Source organism: Cherax quadricarinatus, chromosome 13, assembly GCF_038502225.1.
Source record: "Cherax quadricarinatus isolate ZL_2023a chromosome 13, ASM3850222v1, whole genome shotgun sequence".
NCBI lineage: Eukaryota > Metazoa > Arthropoda > Malacostraca > Decapoda > Parastacidae > Cherax > Cherax quadricarinatus.
The window spans coordinates 24,690,138-24,709,101 of NC_091304.1; the positions used below are offsets into that span (position 1 = coordinate 24,690,138).

At 38.6% G+C, this 18,964-nt stretch overlaps 1 protein-coding gene across 2 annotated transcripts in view; it reads right to left on the reverse strand.

Annotated features, from left to right (window-relative positions):
• Window positions 1-18,964, reverse strand: part of LOC128688709 (myoneurin) — a 70,029-nt gene that overhangs the window by 18,792 nt on the left and 32,273 nt on the right. The window contains exons 2-4 of one of the 2 annotated variants that reach the window (XM_053776697.2): window positions 14,771-14,903; window positions 13,486-14,411; window positions 13,195-13,334 (exon numbers count right to left, since the gene is read on the reverse strand). In XM_053776697.2, coding sequence (XP_053632672.1) covers window positions 13,195-13,334; window positions 13,486-14,391 — 1,046 coding nt within the window. In that variant the 5' untranslated portion in view covers window positions 14,392-14,411; window positions 14,771-14,903. The remainder of the gene's footprint in view (window positions 1-13,194; window positions 13,335-13,485; window positions 14,412-14,770; window positions 14,904-18,964) is intronic. The other variant, XM_070084595.1, reaches the window with a different exon arrangement.

The following is an 18,964-nucleotide window of genomic DNA, read 5'->3' on the forward strand; positions in this document are numbered from 1 at the left end:
AAATTTCAAGTTTTTTTTAAAAGTTATTTCATATTTTATATATACTCTGATAATTATACTTATGTATACCTGTACTTAAATAAACTTACACACTGTGCTGGCATGCAGGTACACATTGAAATCAGTAAGAGTGTTTTATGTCTCCAGACGTCATATTAGTAATGATAATAATAATCACCGAGTCTCATTTAAATGTCGTATATTACGTTAATACACACATTTTCATTAATCCATCTATGATATTTTTTCAAAATTATATAATAAACACGATGCATAACATATAAAGTTGATAAATACACCCCACAATAGAATAAATAAACATAAATATGAGATGTGGTAGCAGACGAGTTGCACAAGTGACACCATATTAGAGATAATAATAATAATAATCACCGAGTCTCATTAAATGTTGTATATTACGTTAATACGTATACACATTTTCATTAATCCATCCATGATATTTTTTCAAAATTATATAATAAACATGATACATAACATATAAAGATGATAAATACACCCCACAATAGAATAAATAAACATAAATATGAGATGTGGTAGCCAGATAACTTGTACAAGTGATGCCAAGAATAACATTTTCTCTAATCTAACATAAGAGAAAATGTGTTACTGGGGGTAACTGTAGAAAATTATTCCTTTCGTATGTATGTAAGTAAGTTCATTCAGGTATACACAAATACAGTTACATAGATTATCATACATAACAGCATATGTGTAGAGAACCTAGGATAAACCAAAAAAGTCAGAGTGACTTATTTCCATTGCCTTCACTCAGAGCGTCATTTCTTCTCAAAATGATGTTACATGAGAATGGGAGTGTTCTTCTTTATTTATTCTACCATATCAATGTAGAGACAACCTGTACACAATGTAACTTGTACACAAACCAGACGTGTACACTTTGTTTGTTTACAAAACTTACCTTCGCCTGGTTTGTTTACATAGCTCGGCGCCTGTCCTCTCTCATGCACTCATTCTTTCTCTCTCACTTATTCGTTTTATCTCATTTACTTACTCATGACCGTACATTAAGACTACAAATATTTTAAGGTAAGTAATGAGTGAACTGTATATACATTTTACCGCTCTGGGATGCTTAAATATCATAGAATATATGTGTGGGTGGGTTGGCCTGGTATGGTAGCCCGGCTGACTACCATACATACAACACTTGATTTTTTACAATAAATACTACTCATCTCACCCTAGATAAAGACTACAAATATTTTAAGGTAAGTATTGAGTAAACCGTATATGCATTTTATCGCTCTGGGATGCTTAACCCTTTGACTGTTTTCGACGTATAAATACGTCTTACGAGCCAATGTTTCTGACGTATATATACTCAATAATTCTAGCGGCTTCAAATCAAGTGGGAGAAAGCTGGTAGGCCCACATGTGAGAGAATGGGTCTGTGTGGTCAGTGTGCACCACATAAAAAAAATCCTGCAGCACACATTGCGTAATGAGAAAAAAAAAACTCTGATCGTTTTTTTGGAATAAAACGCCGACTTTGAGGTGTATTTTCGTATAGTATTTATCGTTGTATTCGCGTTTTCATGGTCTTAGGTAATAAAATGGAAAACATATTACAGAAATAGAGATGATTTTCATTACTTTTACGATGAAAACGACCTTGAAACTGAGCTCAAAGTAGCGGAAATGTTCGATTTTTACCAATGTTCAAGAGTAAATAAATCACACCACACGTCCAATACACGTCAACTGGGGAGTCTAATATTCTTTCACTAGTGCACTGATATTATTTATACCACTTTTATAATAATGCAGTCGTCTGCATAACAGTAAATTTTGTATTTTTTTGTATGAATAAAAAATCAAAATAGAAAGCAATAATAATATAAGAGGGGCCTAGAGATGTGACTAATGAACAGAGCATATGTTATTTTAGTGCCACGAATGTCTACCATGTTTATTCTGGACCCTATTTTGAAATTGGCATCTTTTTTATTTCGCGTGAAATTGGCCAAATTGCCAATTTCTGACCACCATATTGGGTAGTCCAAATTAGTAAATGGGAGGTTTCTTGTACTCAGCTGATAGATAAAATGGAGTTCTAAAGAAATAGCTATGAGTTTGGTCAACTGGATCAATGGAATTGGCTGAAAATAGGGCTCAAAGTCGGCGAAATCGCCGATACGCATATGTCGCCGAGACCGCTAATTTCGCGGGAGCATAATTCCACGAGTTTTCGACCAAATTTCGAACTTTTGGTGTCATTACCATCGGGAAAAGATTCTCTATCATTTCATAAGAAAAAATAATTTTTTTTTTCAAAAATTGAGCGACATAGAATGACAGTTTCAGAGAGGGGCCTGAAACAGTCTCTCCTCTCCTCCTTCTCCTCCTTCTCCTCCTCTCCTCCTCCTCCTTCTCCTCCTTCTCCTCCTTCTCCTCCTTCTCCTCCTCCTCCTCTTCTCCTTCTCCTCCTTCCTCTCCTTCTCTCCTTCTCCTCCTCTTTCTCCTTCTCTCCTTCTCCTCCTTCTCCTCCTTCTCCTCCTTCTCCTCCTTCTCCTCCTTCTCCTCCTTCTCCTCCTTCTCCTCCTCCTCTCATCTTCCTCTCCTCCTCTCCTCCTCTCCTCCTCCTCCTCTCCTCCTCTCATCTTCCTCTCCTCCTCCTCCTCTCCTCTCTCCTCCTTCTCCTCTTCTCCTCCTTCTCCTCTCCTCCTCCTCCTCCTCCTCCTCCTCTCTCCTCCTCCTCCTTCTCCTCCTTGTGTGCAGTGTGTGGCTTACAATTGTTTTGAGTCAGAAGTCAGGCAGCTGTCAAAGTGACATATTATCTCATTAGTCACTACCCCTACCCCTGTCAAAACAATGGGGTCGGATGCTGCTTCCCCTCCTCCATTCTATCTAATTATCTTTCTCCCTCATTCTATATCTTTCAATCTGTCTCTCTTTCTGTCTGCCTATCTCTCTGTCTCACAGGTACACATAAATACAAGTATACATAGTGTAAATTACCTAGGATAACCCAAGAAATCCAGACAAAGTGCTATACTCTGCTTGAAGATGTGAGTAAACGTGATGGCACAGTCTTGTGGCTCTCTCTGAGACAGAGGCTAGATGGACAGACAGGGAGCTTGACAGACAGACAAATAGACAGACAGAAATGTTTGTGTACCAGCAAAAACAAAGGGAGGCGATGGTCATGTAATATTACCCTCCTTTACGCTCATCAAAAGTCAGCTCTTATCAGATGTTATCTCCCCTTATCTTGTCACTGTCAGGGGTGGACTTTTTTTCTTGCTTCAAGGGAACAATATTGTACATCTTCTTCTTCCTCCTCCTCCTCCTCTTCTCCTCCTCCTCCTCCTCCTCCTCTTCCTCAAAGGGTTAAATGTGATAGAATATTATGTGTAGGTGGGGTGGCCTGGTATGGTAGCCCGGCTGACTACCATACATACCACACTTGATTTCTTACAATAAATACTACTTCTCTCACCCTAGATTAAGACTATAAATATTTTAAGGTAAGTAATGAGTGCACTATATGTGTATTGTACTTTTTTATTGTTTTTTGATGCCTAGTTCTATTGCTAACTTAATATATGTTAGTGTAAACTTGTTATCTAGTATTTGAATGCATTTATAAGTGGAAAAAAAGGGTGTTCCACTTTACGGCAATTTCCGCTTTACGGCGGTAGCCTGGAACCTAACCTGCCGTATAAGTGGGGCCCTACTGTACATGTACACGTTTATTTATACACACTCATCTGAGTTTTCTTTGATTTTATCTTAATTGTTCTTGGTCTTATTACTTTTCCTTTTATATCCATGGGGAAGTGGAATAAGAATCTCTCATCCATAAGCCATGCGTGTTGTAAAGTCAACTAAAATGCCAGGAACAATGGGCTAGTAACCCATTTTCCTGTAAAGATTACTAAAAAGAATAAGAAGAAGAAAATTGTCACTACATGAATGACATATTTTATTCATTCTAGAGTATATATCAGGTTTCTATGTTATTTATATTGTTTATTATGTCATATTAGATGCAGTGAGATAGATAAATAAGCCGTAGAGTTGATATTAGCGAAATTATTGAAGTACAAAATTCCACTGAACGGATTAATTGCATTTCAGTTAATTTAAATAAGGAAAACTGACTCTGCAAATGAACAAATCCAGTTGCGAGGAAGGTCATAGAATGCATTAAACTCGCAAGTAGAGGTTCCACTGTATTTGGATTTGAATTTAGCTATTATATATTTCCTATGTTCATCCCTTGTGCAAGTATTACTGATACATTCTAGTTGGTCTGAGTAGTATATAGCTGTGCCACCCCCTTGTTGATCTGGCCTACAGTTGTGTATGACTGTGTAACCAGGAATGGCACAGACATCTGTAGTATCTGACTTTAGCCAGGTTTCGGTGAGAGTAATGATGGACATACTGGCATGCAGGGAATTTAGTAATGCTGTGAGGTCATCATAATGTTTGCTTAACCCTTTCAGGGTCCAAGGCCAAAATCTGAAGTCACGCACCAGTGTCCAAGAAATTTTGAAAAAAAAAAAAATTATTTTTTCTTACAGAATTAAAGAGCATATTTTTGTGAAGGTAATAAAACAAAAAAAATTAGAATCTGATCAGTACTTACCGAGATACAGTGCCAAGAAGTTTGTAGAAAATGATGTGGTGGCGGCAACATCGACGAATTCCACATACGCGTATTATATTATTTTGTTGTTTTAGTTGTTTTTTCTTTTCTTTTCCAATTTTTTTCTATTCCTACTAACATTTGGGGCCTGAGAGACCAATACTGTATATAATTTATATATATAAACTCACTGTATTGAACACAATAACCGCACTAAAGTTATTATCATATTATTGTTTACCACTGTTGTTTATTACAATAAACATGCACAAATATTGTATAATACTAACGTTCTATCATATATTTACATATTTACAATCACTGGACATGGTTTTAGAACTGCTGGAGCTTGTGGAACTCCTTGAAACAAGGCACCATGCACAGAGGCACCTTACATTCCTCACACATAAACCGAGTGTCTTTGCGTCTTTGTTGCCGTCGTTTTGTTTGTGCACAGACAATGCATCTCTTCTGAGCAAATTTCTTTTGAGTTGAAGGAAGCTGTATTATGAAATGATCACCTTCTCTTCTCAAACGCTTGGGTATATTGTGATGAATTCGAGGACCATGTTGTATTGCAGGTGTTGTTACCTGGTACTTCATTATGAGTTGTCTGACAACAGACAAACAAAATTCACCATACGGTGGTCTGTTACCAGTCTTTATTTGGTACATATTATATGCATTCAGCATTGAAATGTCCATGAGATGGAAGAAAAGTTTCATGTACCACTTGTAACTCTTACGAACACAGTCAACAAAACCAATCTGCATGTCACACTTGTCAACCAAGCGCATGTTTTGTGTATAATCAATCACTGTCACTGGTTTTCGAATACGTTCATTAGTCACTCGATCAACTTTGCCACTGTCTTGCATTTCATTACGGTGAATGGTTGTCAACAATGTGACATCTCGTTTGTCATGCCACCGTAATGCCATGATGTCATTGGCAGTAAACACCTGCACGTCATCACCACGAACACCTGCGTTGAGCCTGGGCATATGTTTACGATTAGAACGCACTGTGCCACACACATCTGTCTTGTTCACTCGCATGAAATCACTGAGTAATGGGCTTGTGTACCAGTTATCGGTATATAATGTATGGCCCTTACCAAGATAAGGTGCCATCATGTTTCTCACTACGTCACCTGATATACCCAATAACATCTTGGTATCTTTCAATGTTTTACTACCCGTGTATACAACAATATCCAACACCAGGCCACTGTCACAATCACAGAGTACAAACAATTTTATACCAAAGCGGTTCCTCTTGCTCGGTATATACTGCTTGAATGACAGTCTACCTTTGAACAAAATCAAAGACTCGTCAATTACAAGATTCTTGAATGGATAAAAGTACATCCTGAACTTTTGTTTGAGATACATGAAAACATTTCTAATCTTGTATAACCTGTCACTTCTGTCAGGCCTGGTTTTGTCAGAGAAGTGCAACATACGTAAGAGTAAGATAAACCTGTTCACTGGTATTATTTCACTGAAGGATGGGGTACAAATTAGCCGATCTGTGGACCAGTATGCTTTTATATTATGCTTATAGACGTGAGGCATAAGCATTATTGTTGCAAAAAGCAAATACATTTCTGCAACAGTCGTCTCTTTCCACCTGTGTAGTCTTGACTGTGGTGATAAGATCGTATTTGCCATGGTGTACTGAAAATACTTATTACTTTCCCTGACAATAGTTTCCATCAATGGCTGGTCAAAGAATAATTCAAAGAATTCCAGTTCATTGGCCGTGGTTCCAAGGGGACAGGTAGGTAGAATTCCACTTTGCGAGTCATCAAAGTGGTGAGGGCTGGGAACAAAATTGGGATTTTGCTGCCAATCCCAGATACGGTTTGCTGGTGGATACTGGACATCATAGGCTGGTTGTACGGGTGGTTGTGGCGGGCTGGTGGGTGACGCTCCGCTTTGTCCTTGAACTGACGAGTCAGCAGCGTGGGTTCCCGCGTGGCACAGCGAGTCACGCATGGCGGTGCCACTACCACCACCAGCCCCACTAACACCATCCACTGATGTCTGTGGCCCATCCATGCCAAGTGTAGCCACATCATCCTCACTATCACTACCTAAAACGGGTGTAGGGCCACGGGATGTACTCCGGGATGTACTCCGGGATGTACTCCGTCCCCTGGGCATAGCATAGGGTACACTACCCGAGCGCATGCGGCGGCGCTCATACCGACGCTTCACTGGTGAATATGTTTCCTCACTATCACTACTCGAATGATCGTCGAGCGCAATAAAATCACAATCCACGTCAGAATCATCGTCATTACTGAAGTCAGAGGCCAGGCCACGGGAAAATATTAGTTTTCTCTTACGTTTAGGAACAACCGACCGTGAGTCACGAGTGCCCACACCAGAGGTAGAAGGTCGAGGATCGTCGGGGTTTTCTGCACTATTATCGATATCCTGGTCATTATTTTCGGTCACTAACTCATCAAAGCCGTAGAATTCGTCTTCATTTCCACTTCCATCAGTGTCAGAACTATCAGACAGGAAGAGGAGAGTCCCAATTTTCCGGGGAGTGAGAGCTGACTTGCGACGAGACATGGTGAACAAGGGTAACTGAGCCGGCGTTCCCACAATGCTATGCAGGCGCCTAGATTTTTTGTTTACGGCGCACACCCACCGCGCAGACCCATTCTCTCATATGTAGGCCTATGAGCGCTTTCGCGCTAAATTTGACGGCGCTAGAATTTTGGCGTAGATCTACGGTTTGGACACTCACCGACCAGCCGTAGATCTACGGGACGGACCCTGAAAGGGTTAAAGATCTGACACTGTAGTTAAAGACAATTGTGTTGTTGTTGGTTCTGAGAAGTGCCTTTGTTTGTTCTGCTATGTAGTAATTATAGTTGCTGTTTGATTCATTTAAGTCATTCAGTAAGAGGTTGGTATCAGGATCAATGCTTGTAATCATAAGATTTATAGTGAATCTATAATTAGACTTAAGTATAAGACAATGTAAATATTCTAAGGCTAAAAAATAGCACCTTAATTATTTTAACAAATGTGAATATATGAACTAAGGTAGTTCTTTAAAGCTAAAATAAAGGAGAAAATATTAAAGGGACTAAAATAAGAAGTGGTAAACAAATAAAGTGGTAATCAAACAAAGGAGCTAGGGAATATAATAGTAAAATAATGAAAGTATTACACTTCAGCACCTGAAAATAGCACCATAATTATTTTAACAAATGTGAATATATGAACTAAGGTGGCTATTTAAAGCTAAAATAAAGGAGAAAAAATATAACAGGGACTAACATAGGTAGTGGTAAACCAAGTTAAATGGACAGATAGTCACTATGATATAATATTAATTTAGGAGTAAGATCTGACATGTAATATGAAGTTTGAGCAACTTTTTTTTTTTTAACAAGTCGGCTGTCTCCCACCAAGGCAGGGTGACCCAAAAAGAAAGAAAATCCCCAAAAAGAAAATACTTTCATCATTCAACACTTTCACCTCACTCACACATAATCACTGTTTTTGCAGAAGTGCTCAGAACACAACAGTTTAGAAGCATATACGTATAAAGATACACAACATATCCCTCCAAACTGCCAATATACCGAAATAATAGATTTCCCTGAATCCCTTCACTAAATATTACCCTGCTCACACTCCAACAGCTCATCAGGTCCCAAATACCATTCATCTCCATTCACTCTGCACGCCTGCTGGAAGTCCAAGCCCCTCGCCCACAAAATCTCCCTTACCCCTTTCTTCCAACCTTTTCGAGGACGACCCCTACCCCGCCTTCTTTCCCCTACAGATTTATACGCTCTCCATGTCATTCTACTTTGATCCATTCTCTCTAAATGACCAAACCACCTCAACAACCCCTCTTCAGCCCTCTGACTAATACTTTTATTAACTCCACACCTTCTCCTAATTTCCACACTCCGAATTTTCTGCATAATATTTATACCACACATTGCCCTTAGACAGGACATCTCCACTGCCTCCAACCACCTCCTCGCTGTTGCATTTACACCCCAAGCTTCACACCCATATAAGAGTGTTGGTACTACTATATTTTCATACATTCCCTTCTTTGCCTCCATAGATAACGGTTTTTTGTCTCCACATATACCTCAAAGCACCACTCGCCTTTTTTCCCTCATCAATTCTATGATTAACCTCATCCTTCATAAATCCATCCACCGACACGTCAACTCCCAAATATCTGAAAACATTCACTTCTTAAATACTCCTCCTCCCCAATTTGATATCCAATTTTTCTTTATTTAAATCATTTGATACCCTCATCACCTTACTCTTTTCTATGTTAACTTTCAACTTTTTACCTTTACACACACTCCCAAACTCGTCCACTAACCTTTGCAATTTTTCTTTAGAATCTCCCATAAGCACAGTATCATCAGCAAAAATCAACTGTGTCAATTCACATTTTGTATTTGATTCCCCATAATTTAATCCCACCCCTCTCCAAAACACCCTAGCATTTACTTCTTTTACAACCCATCTATAAATATACAGTGGACCCCCGCATAACGATTACCTCCGAATGCGACCAATTATGTAAGTGTATTTATGTAAGTGCGTTTGCACGTGTATGTTTGGGGGTCTGAAATGGACTAATCTACTTCACAATATTTCTTATGGGAAAAAACTCGGTCAGTACTGGCACCTGAACATACTTCTGGAGTGAAAAAATATCGTTAACTGGGGGTCCACTGTATTAAACAACTATGGTGACATTACACATCCCTGTCTTAGACCTACTTTTACCGAGAAGTAGTCCCCCTCTCTTCTACACACCCTAACCTGAGCCTCACTATCCTAATAAAAACTCTTTACAGCATTTAGTAACTTACCAACTATTCCATATACAGTGGACCCCCGCATAACGATTACCTCCGAATGCGACCAATTATGTAAGTGTATTTATGTAAGTGCGTTTGTACGTGTATGTTTGGGGGTCTGAAATGGACTAATCTACTTCATAATATTTCTTATGGGAACAAATTCGGTCAGTACTGGCACCTGAACATACTTCTGGAGTGAAAAAATATCGTTAACCAGGGGTCCACTGTACTTGCAACATCTGCCACATTGCTCCTCTATCCACTCTATCATATGCCTTTTCTAAATCCATAAATGCAATAAAAACTTCCCTACCTTTATCTAAATACTGTTCACATATATGCTTCAATGTAAACACCTGATCTACACATCCCCTACCCACTCTAAAACCTCCTTGCTCATCCGCAATCCTACATTCTGTCTTACCTCTAATTCTTTCAATTATAACCCTACTGTACACTATTCCTGGTATACTCAGTAAACTTATTCCTATATAATTTTTTCAATCTCTTTTGTCCCCTTCCCTTTATATAAAGAGACTATACATGCTCTCTGCCAATCCCTAGGTACCTTCCCCTCTTTCATACATTTATTAAACAAAAATATCAACCACTCCAACACTATCCCCCCTGCTTTTAACATTTCTGTCATGATCCCGTCAGTTCCAGCTATTTTACCCCCTTTCATTCTACGTAATACCTCATGCACCTCCCCCACACTCACATCCTGTTCTTCTTCACTCCTAAAAGATGGTATACCTCCCTGGCCAGTGCATGAAATTACAGCTTCACTTTCTTCATCGACATTTAAAAGCTCCTCAAAAATTCTCACCATCTACCCAATACCTCCATCTCCCCATCTACTAACTCCCCTACTCTGTTTTTAACTGACAAATCCATTCATTCCCTAGGCTTTCTTAACTTGTTTAACTCACTACAAAATTTTTTTTTATTTTCATTAAAATTTCTTGACAGTGCCTCTCTCACTATCATCTACTCTCCTTTTGCACTCTCTCACCACTCTCTTCACCTTCTTTTACTCTCCATATACTCTACTTTTCTTATAACACTTCTGCTTTGTAAAAATCTCTCATAAGCTAACTTATTCTCTTTTATCACACCCTTCACTTCATCATTCCACCAATCACTCCTCTTTCCTCCTGCACCCACCCTCATATAACCACAAACTTCTGCCCCACATTCTAATACTGCATTTGTAAAACTATTCCAACCCTCTTTAACCCCCCCCCCACTACTCATACTTGCACCAGCCCACCTTTCTGCCAATAGTTGCTTATATCTCACCCGAACTTCCTTCTCCCTTAGTTTATACACTTTCACCTCCCACTTGCTTGTTGTTGCCATTTTCCTCTTTTCTGATCTACCTCTTACTCTAACTGTAGCTACAACTAAATAATGATCCAATATATTAGTTGCCCCTCTATAAACGTGTACAACCTGGAGCCTACCAATCAACTTTTTATCCACCAATACATAATCTAACAAACTACTTTCATTATGTGCTATATCATACCTTATATATTTATTTATCCTCTTCTTCATAAAATATGCATTACTTATTACCAAACCTCTTTTTACACACAGCTCAATTAAAGGCTCCCCAAATTTACCTACTACTCCCTCCACAATTAATAGCAATTAATAACACTAAAAAAAAGTAAAAAATATGAGGTAGTTGGTACTAGCTAGTAAAAGATAGTACAAGGAATTGCACAATAATATAATAGGAATATACACTAATTGCACCACAATAAAAAAGACTAAAATAAGTAGTGGTAAACAAAATTAAATGGACAGATAGCAACCACAAATAATATTAATTTAGGAGTAAGATTTGACTTGCAACACAAAATTTGAGCAATTAATAGCAATAAAACAGAAGTAAAAAGTATTTGAGGTAGTTGGTATTAGCAAGTAAAAGAGAGTACAAGGAATTGCACAATAATGTAATAGGAACATACACTATATGCACCACACATACATATGTGTTAAGGACACTTATCTAATCTGTTACGGAAATGTCAGCTTTTCTAAGGAAGGTAGAGAAATCACATTCATATGGGATGGCATATTGTTGTCCTGTTGCTGTTTTTCTAACTAGTGTTTTCCCATCTCGAGTGAAGCACTGATGTATTTTGTTTTCCTGTGTAAGTTTTCTCAACCTGAACAGAAAGTTTTGAAGTTTTCTCGTTAGACACTTGTTGATGTACACTCCATTTTTCATTGTAATTGTAGCTTTAATTAGGTCCTTTTTTCTATCATATGAATGAAGTCTGATCATAATATTGTGTTTACTACCTTGTTTTCCTGGCAAACGCATTTCTTTGATTTCATTGCTTTGCAGGATAACTTGTACGTGGTCCTGTCTTATCCTGATAGCAGTTTCTTTGCACTGGGTTTGGGTTATGTCACTAGGATTGTGTGGGCTGTTTATTATAACTGCATCAGACAACTTATCTTGCTCAGTTTTGTCATCTTGGAAATCAAGGTATTCATTCAGTTGAGTGTGCATGTTCTGATTCCAGTCCTTGACTGCTTCTTCAACCTTCATATTTAGGGTTGTTATTTGCTCAGAGTGACTGGCTATAGCCATTTTCAGAGTATTTTCTGTGTCAGCACTTCCCAATGTAATCTTCTCTTCAAGATTTTGGATCTTGTTCTCGAGGATGGTTACCTTGGATTCATATCGCGCAAGTGTTGCTTTAATATCTGTTTTCATTTTCTAGGACGACGATGTATTCCCTAATAGTGCCAGGAATAATCATACCTGGATGTTCCTGAGTGAATCCTTTGAAGGGAGTGGAGTTGGAGGGGTAATCAGTCATGTTTGTTGTTGTTGATGTTCCCAGGGCGGTGGTGAGGGGGGGGGGGGTTGATAATACACCAGCATCCTGCTGGGTAGACATGTTGAGTTGTAGAGTCCTTGGTGTTATTCTTTTGTTACTGCTGTTGTTTCTTCTGTGATTTCCTTTCATAGTATCACTAAAGTAGATACTGTGAAGCTATGGAGGAGAAGGCTTTATTTCCCTGAGCTTGGGTTAAGTGTTTGTCTGGCAGCGGAGGAGGTGTTTGGGTTAGCAGGGCTGTCTTCCTTAGATCATCTATTTTGTCAAGATTTGGGTTGCATTCTTGGTATTCTTGGGTCATTTTGTGGTCTACGTGGGTTCATGCAGTTGTACCTTCAATTAGGCCATCACAAGCTTTGATGAGCAATGGTTTCTTGAAGAATAAGAGTTGGTAGGATGCTGCTGCTGTTACGGCTGTTACCGCCACTTGCTTGTGCCAAAAACTAAGAACATACTGCATATGTATAAGAAATTAGGTTTACCCTCAAGAAGCACACACAGTATAAATGAAAGGAAGAAACTTGAAAGAAAAAGACACACACACATTATAAATCATGGGAAAACAACATTCACTGCAGGGGTAATGTGGAGGTGGGCAAAATGGAAATAAATTATCACATGAAACTGTGGTGAGTCCTCTTGCCAATTAACTAATAAAAAGCCATTATGTATATTTAAAAACAGGCAATAGCATTTTGTATAAAAGTAAGACATCAAAAGTGAAAATCTATCTTTTCACTGATCAAAAATAATTTTTATAATTTCCAGCAGCAATGCAAGACTATGACTCGACCCCTGCAACCACAACTAGGCGAGTACTTACGGTTTAGTGGTGGAATGCTTTGGCGTGTGCATTGTTAAGGCAGCCCGGGTTCGAAACCTGAGATCACAGTACATGCAAAAGAACGGTAGCTCCTGGTCATGAAGAGCAAAGTGAAGTCGTTGTCCTTCCAGATCTCTTATCTAAAGCAAAAATATAGTTCCTATATATTGTACATAATACATGAAATTATCAAAGATTTTTATATCATTACTCCTCTTCATAGCATACACGAAAAACTTAAAATACCATTTTATACCATTCAGTTAAAACAAACTTGTGTATGAAGCTCACTTGAACGAAGCAAAGTGGACACTGTGATGTAAAGTGCTGCATATGTTGCACATGCTTCACCAGGTCTCCACACCGCTGGAAGGAAGATCCACAAACTGTACACACAAGCCCTTTTCCAATAGACCTCTGCTTCTGTTGCTTTTTTTGATGCTGCAGGTGTTGAGTATCATTATAATATACATTAACCTGTTCATCTGCATTTACAACTAACCCTAAAATATCACTTGTACTATCATTTGTATTACGAATATTTCCACCATTTTCTATGTCAGTATGAGTGATGGTTTCCATTTTGATATTTAGTGGCTCCATAGATGCTTCTATGGTGATGTCTCTTACTGCTTCCAAAGATGAATTCTCAAAACTATATGTATTTGTATTGGAGTCTTGAATTTGTGAATTTGATTGTTCATAATTTATAAGTTCTTCTCTAACTGGAACAGGAGTCCAATTATTATTTGTTGAAACATTCATATCTGAAACATCACTACATAACATAGACAATTCCAATATATTATTACATTCAGTTTTCACCACAGTAGAACCAGATAAGGGATACTCTCTTGAATGCTTAGTGTGTAAAGAGACTTCCAATGGGTCTTGCACTGCTTCACTTATGAGACTGATTTCATTCTCTTGATCTCCTTCCATGGCTTCACTCACTTCTTCTCTTTGTTCAGAACTTTTAATCAAAATAGGCTTTCTACTGTGTTTCTTTTTAGCTACATTTTTATCATTACTATTTTCTGGTAGCTCCACTGAATTTTTTTCTTTCCTCATTTCTAGACAGGCACAGATTTGATGTGAAAGGCCAAGCATATGAGCATATTGATTGAGGGTAGCAAGGTATATGGAAGGTATATTAACCATTTCTCCATATAATAGGCCTACCATTGCCTCCATCATATTGATGTCTGGTGTTCCACCTGTAAAAGCAAGATGTAAAACAATATTAATAAGAAATGTAATCAGGTGATTATATTTACCTTAATATTAGTCTCTTATGAATTCTGGCATTAAAAGATACACTAGACCGTCATTTAACATGGTAGTTACGTTCCTGAAAAAGCCGTGTTAGGTAAAACCATGTTAGATGAACTGAAGAACTTATGGAAAAAATAGGGTTACATTCCTGGGTGCCCCCAAAAGCCCAACAGCTTTTTTTTAGACTAACAGATCTTACAAAAATAAAAGTGAATATGCAATTGTGGTTCACTGTCATGATGTATTATGTTTTTTCACTGCTCAAGATTACAAATACAACAGAAATAATAGTATTTCTTACCTTAAATTGTGGGTGCTGGTTTTTGTGGATGATTGTGGAGAGTGGAGAGTTATGCTGTGGCCCTACTGGGCTGAGGTGGATGGTTGAAGTTCTGGTAGTAAAGTCGATGGTTGTACTCAAGTGTGCGTAAATTCTGTAATGGATTCCTGTTCTATGATAAATTAGACACATGCGCAACTCTTGGGTATCTTTATTGAGGAAACGTTTCACCACACAGTGGCTTCATCAGTCCATACATAGGAGAATCTTGAAGAACAGGAGGAGAATGAGGTAATCAGTCCCTCAACCTTGAGTCGATGTGGTCAATCCATCAATCTTGAATAGAATACGGCATATGTGTGGAGAAGCAGCTTATAAACCATAGGCAGGAGAGGTGCAGCAGTCGTAGGTGGTGTCACATTTGTCCAATGTGGAAGTAGGTCGTGCCCAAGAAGGTGGTGTCACATTTGTCCACACTGGACAAATGTGACACCACCTACGACTGCTGCACCTCTCCTGCCTACGTTTATAAGCTGCTTCTCCGCACATATGCCGTATTCTATTCAAGATTGATGGACTGACCACATCAACTCAAGGTTGAGGGACTGATTACCTCATTCTCCTCCTGTTCTTCAAGATTCTCCTTTGTATGGACTGATAAAGCCACTGTGTGGCAAAATGTTTCCTCAATAAAGATACCCAAGAGTTGCACATGTGTCTAATTTATCAACATGTCAATTCTCTGAACCATTCATCTAGAATCCTGTCAGACACTGCAACTTCTTGGGATCCTAATACTTGGGAATTCTTCGCTTGCCTAACCCTTGGGCACGACCTACTTCCATATTGGACAAATGTGACACCACCTACGACTGCTGCACCTCTCCTGCCTATGGTTTATAAGCTGCTTCTCCACACATATGCCATATTCTATTCAAGATTGATGGACTGACCACATCGACTCAAGGTTAAGGGACTGATTACCTCATTCTCCTCCTGTTCTTCAAGATTCTCCTTTGTATAGACTGTTGAAGCCACTGTGTGGCAAAACGTTTCCTCAATAAAGATACCCAAGAGTTGCACATGTGTCTAATTTTACCCCGCAGCACATTATACAACTGATGGTAAGGCACCAGCTGCTCTAGACACCATTTCAGGGTCCTCTTCAGTGAAAAAGTCTAACTTTAAGTCAGTCAGTAAATCAATCAAGTCAGTAAGTCAGTAAGTCAGTTAAGTCAGTCAGTAAGTCAGTCAACTCAGTAAGTCAGTCAGTCAACTCAGTAAGTCAGTCATTCAATTCAGTCAGTAAGTCATTCAATTAAGTCAGTACGTCTGTTAAGTCAGTAATATAGTCAGTCAGTAAGTCAATCAGTAAGTCAGTCAATCAGTAAGTCAGTCAGTCAGTAAGTCAATCAGTAAGTCAATCAGTAAGTCAGTCAGTCACCAAATCAGTCATTCATCACATAAATTTATATTTGCCTCATTCTTATGTGCACAAAGTGAAGCTTCATTATGGCCACAGGCTATCTCTTGTCTAATATCTCTATTTTCTTCATTAATTCTAAGACTTAAATGCTTATACCTTTTCTTGCCACTTTTAGCAACACTGGTATGCCTACTGTGTGCCATGATTGCTTGGCAGATACAAGATATGGTAATTAAAGATGAAAACAATTCACAAACACAGGTATCTTGTAGGAAAGAAGTGGAACTGCACACGTATTCACGAAGGCTAGGATGGTGGTGGTGGGAGTGTCCGGAGTGGCAGATGGCGGGAGGTTCCCCCCGTTGACCCACAACAAGGCGGCAGCTTGAGCTGGGGAAATTTTTTCCTCGCCCACAAACGGAACCGTGTAAAGTTAATTTTGCGAAGTGTTGTACAAAATTGTGCCGCAATTTTCAATCATGCTATAACCAAACCGTGCCAAATAAACTCGTGTTAAATGACAGTCTACTGAACAAAGAAACTTAAACAAGTTAAAATTAAATCTGCAAAGACTTGTGCACTGGTGTGTTCCATAATAAATGTTTTCTGTTTAACTCCTTGACTGTCGCAACCCCAAATCCTGAGGTGTCTCTTGGTGTCGCAAAATTTAAAAAAAAAAAAAAAAAATTTTTCTTAGGAAATGATAGAGAATCTTTTCCCGATTGTAATGACACCAAAAGAACGAAACTTGATGGAAAACTGACGGAATTACGCTCTCGCGAGGTCAGCGACCTCGACGATATTTATGAATCGGCAATTTCGCCCACTTTGAGCCCTATTTTCAGCTAATTCCATTGTTCCAGTCAACCAAACTCATAGCTATTTCTTTAGAACTCCATTTGTTCTATCGATCGAGTACAAGAAACTGACCATTTACCGATTTGAACTACCCAATTTGGCAAATTTCACGAAAATTAAAAAATATGACAATTTCAAAATAGGGTCCAGAATGAACAATGCAGACATTCCTGGCTCTAAAATAACATTTTCTTTGTTCATCAGTCACATCTCCAGGCCCCTCTGATATTACTCTTGCTTTCTATTTTGAATTTTTATTGAACAAAAAATAGAAGATTTACTGTTATGCAGACTACTGCAATATTGTAATAATTGTATAAATAATGTCAACCCATTCATGACTGCATATTAGAATGGCTACTTGGACATTTATTGGAAAATGACATTATTTGTTTACTTTTGAACATCAGCAAAAATCAAACATTTCCCCTACTTTGAGCTCCATTTCAAGGTTCTTTTCATAGTAAACCAATCAAAATCACCTCTATTTCTATAATATGTTTTCCATTCTATCAAATGAGACCAAGAAAACGAGAATACAACCATAAATACTATACAGTGGTCCCTCGATAATCGTAGGGCTCAATAGTTGTAATTTTCGGAAATCGTAACGATATTTTCGTCAAAATATTGGCTCGCTAATTGTAGATTGACTCACGAATAGTCATTCATCCAGGACGCGTATTCACGCTCTGAGCCGCCCCGGCCTCCCTTCCCAGCCAGTGTGGCATTGTTTACCAGTGAGCAATGGTCCCCTCACTTGCTCATACAAAATATTTCATAATATTCCATTCATTTTAGTGCTTGCAACTACTAAATAAGCTACCATGGCTCCAAAGAAAGCTCCTAGTGCCAAGCCTTTGGTAAAGTAGGTGAGAAATACGATTGAATTTAAGAAAAGCATCATTGAACAATATGAAAGTGGCGTACGTATGGCCAAACTGGCCAGGATGTATAACAAACCCCATACAACCATAGCTTCCATTGTGGCCAAGAAAAAGGAAATCAAGGACACTGTTGTTGTAAAGGGGGTAAATATGCTGACAAAAATGAGATCACCAGTACTCGAAGAGGTTGAGAAGTTATTATTGGTGTGGATAAACGAGAAACAATTAGCAGTCGATTATTTGTGAAAAGACTAGGCAGTTGCACGACGATCTGGTAAAGAAATTGCCTGCAACTAGTGGTGATGTGAGTGAATTTAAGGCCAGCAAAGGTTGGTTTGAGAGATTTAAGAACTGTAGTGGCATACACAGTGTGGTAAGGCATGGTGAGGCTGCCAGTTCGGACCACAAAGCGGCTGAAAAATACAGTGAACCCTCAGCTAACGATATTAATCCATTCCTGAAAGCTCATCGTTAGCTGAATTAATTTTCCCCATAAGAAATAATGGAAATCAAATTAATCCGTGCAAGACACCCCAAAGTATGAAAAAAAAAAATTTTTACCACATTAAACATTAATTTTAATACACACAAAATGACACTTACCTTTATTGAAGATCTGGTGATGATTGATGGGATGGGAGGAGGGGAGAGTGTGGAAGTTGTTAATGTTTAGAAGGGGAATCCCCTTCCATTAGGAGTTGAGGTATCAAGTCCTTTTCCGGGGTTACTTCCTCTTATGGGGCTATAGGACCCAACATGTATTTATAAGTAACAGTTACTCTGGAATACCTAATTATATTGAATTGATGGGGACTTAGCTCTAAATGTCATAAGGACTGAATACCCTTAGGACTGAGAGGCAGCTGGGTCAAGCCTTTTTTCTCAATATAATAGATTATACTATAGACACGTAGTTTATGAAGTTGTATTTCTTTTTGTAAAAGTAAAATTAAGGTGTGGTAGAATTGTGGTAACTGGAGAGTTGTGCTTGGCAACAGTCTTTTGTTTTGGTGGGTGTGGGAGGAGCTTAGCTAGGCTCCTCCC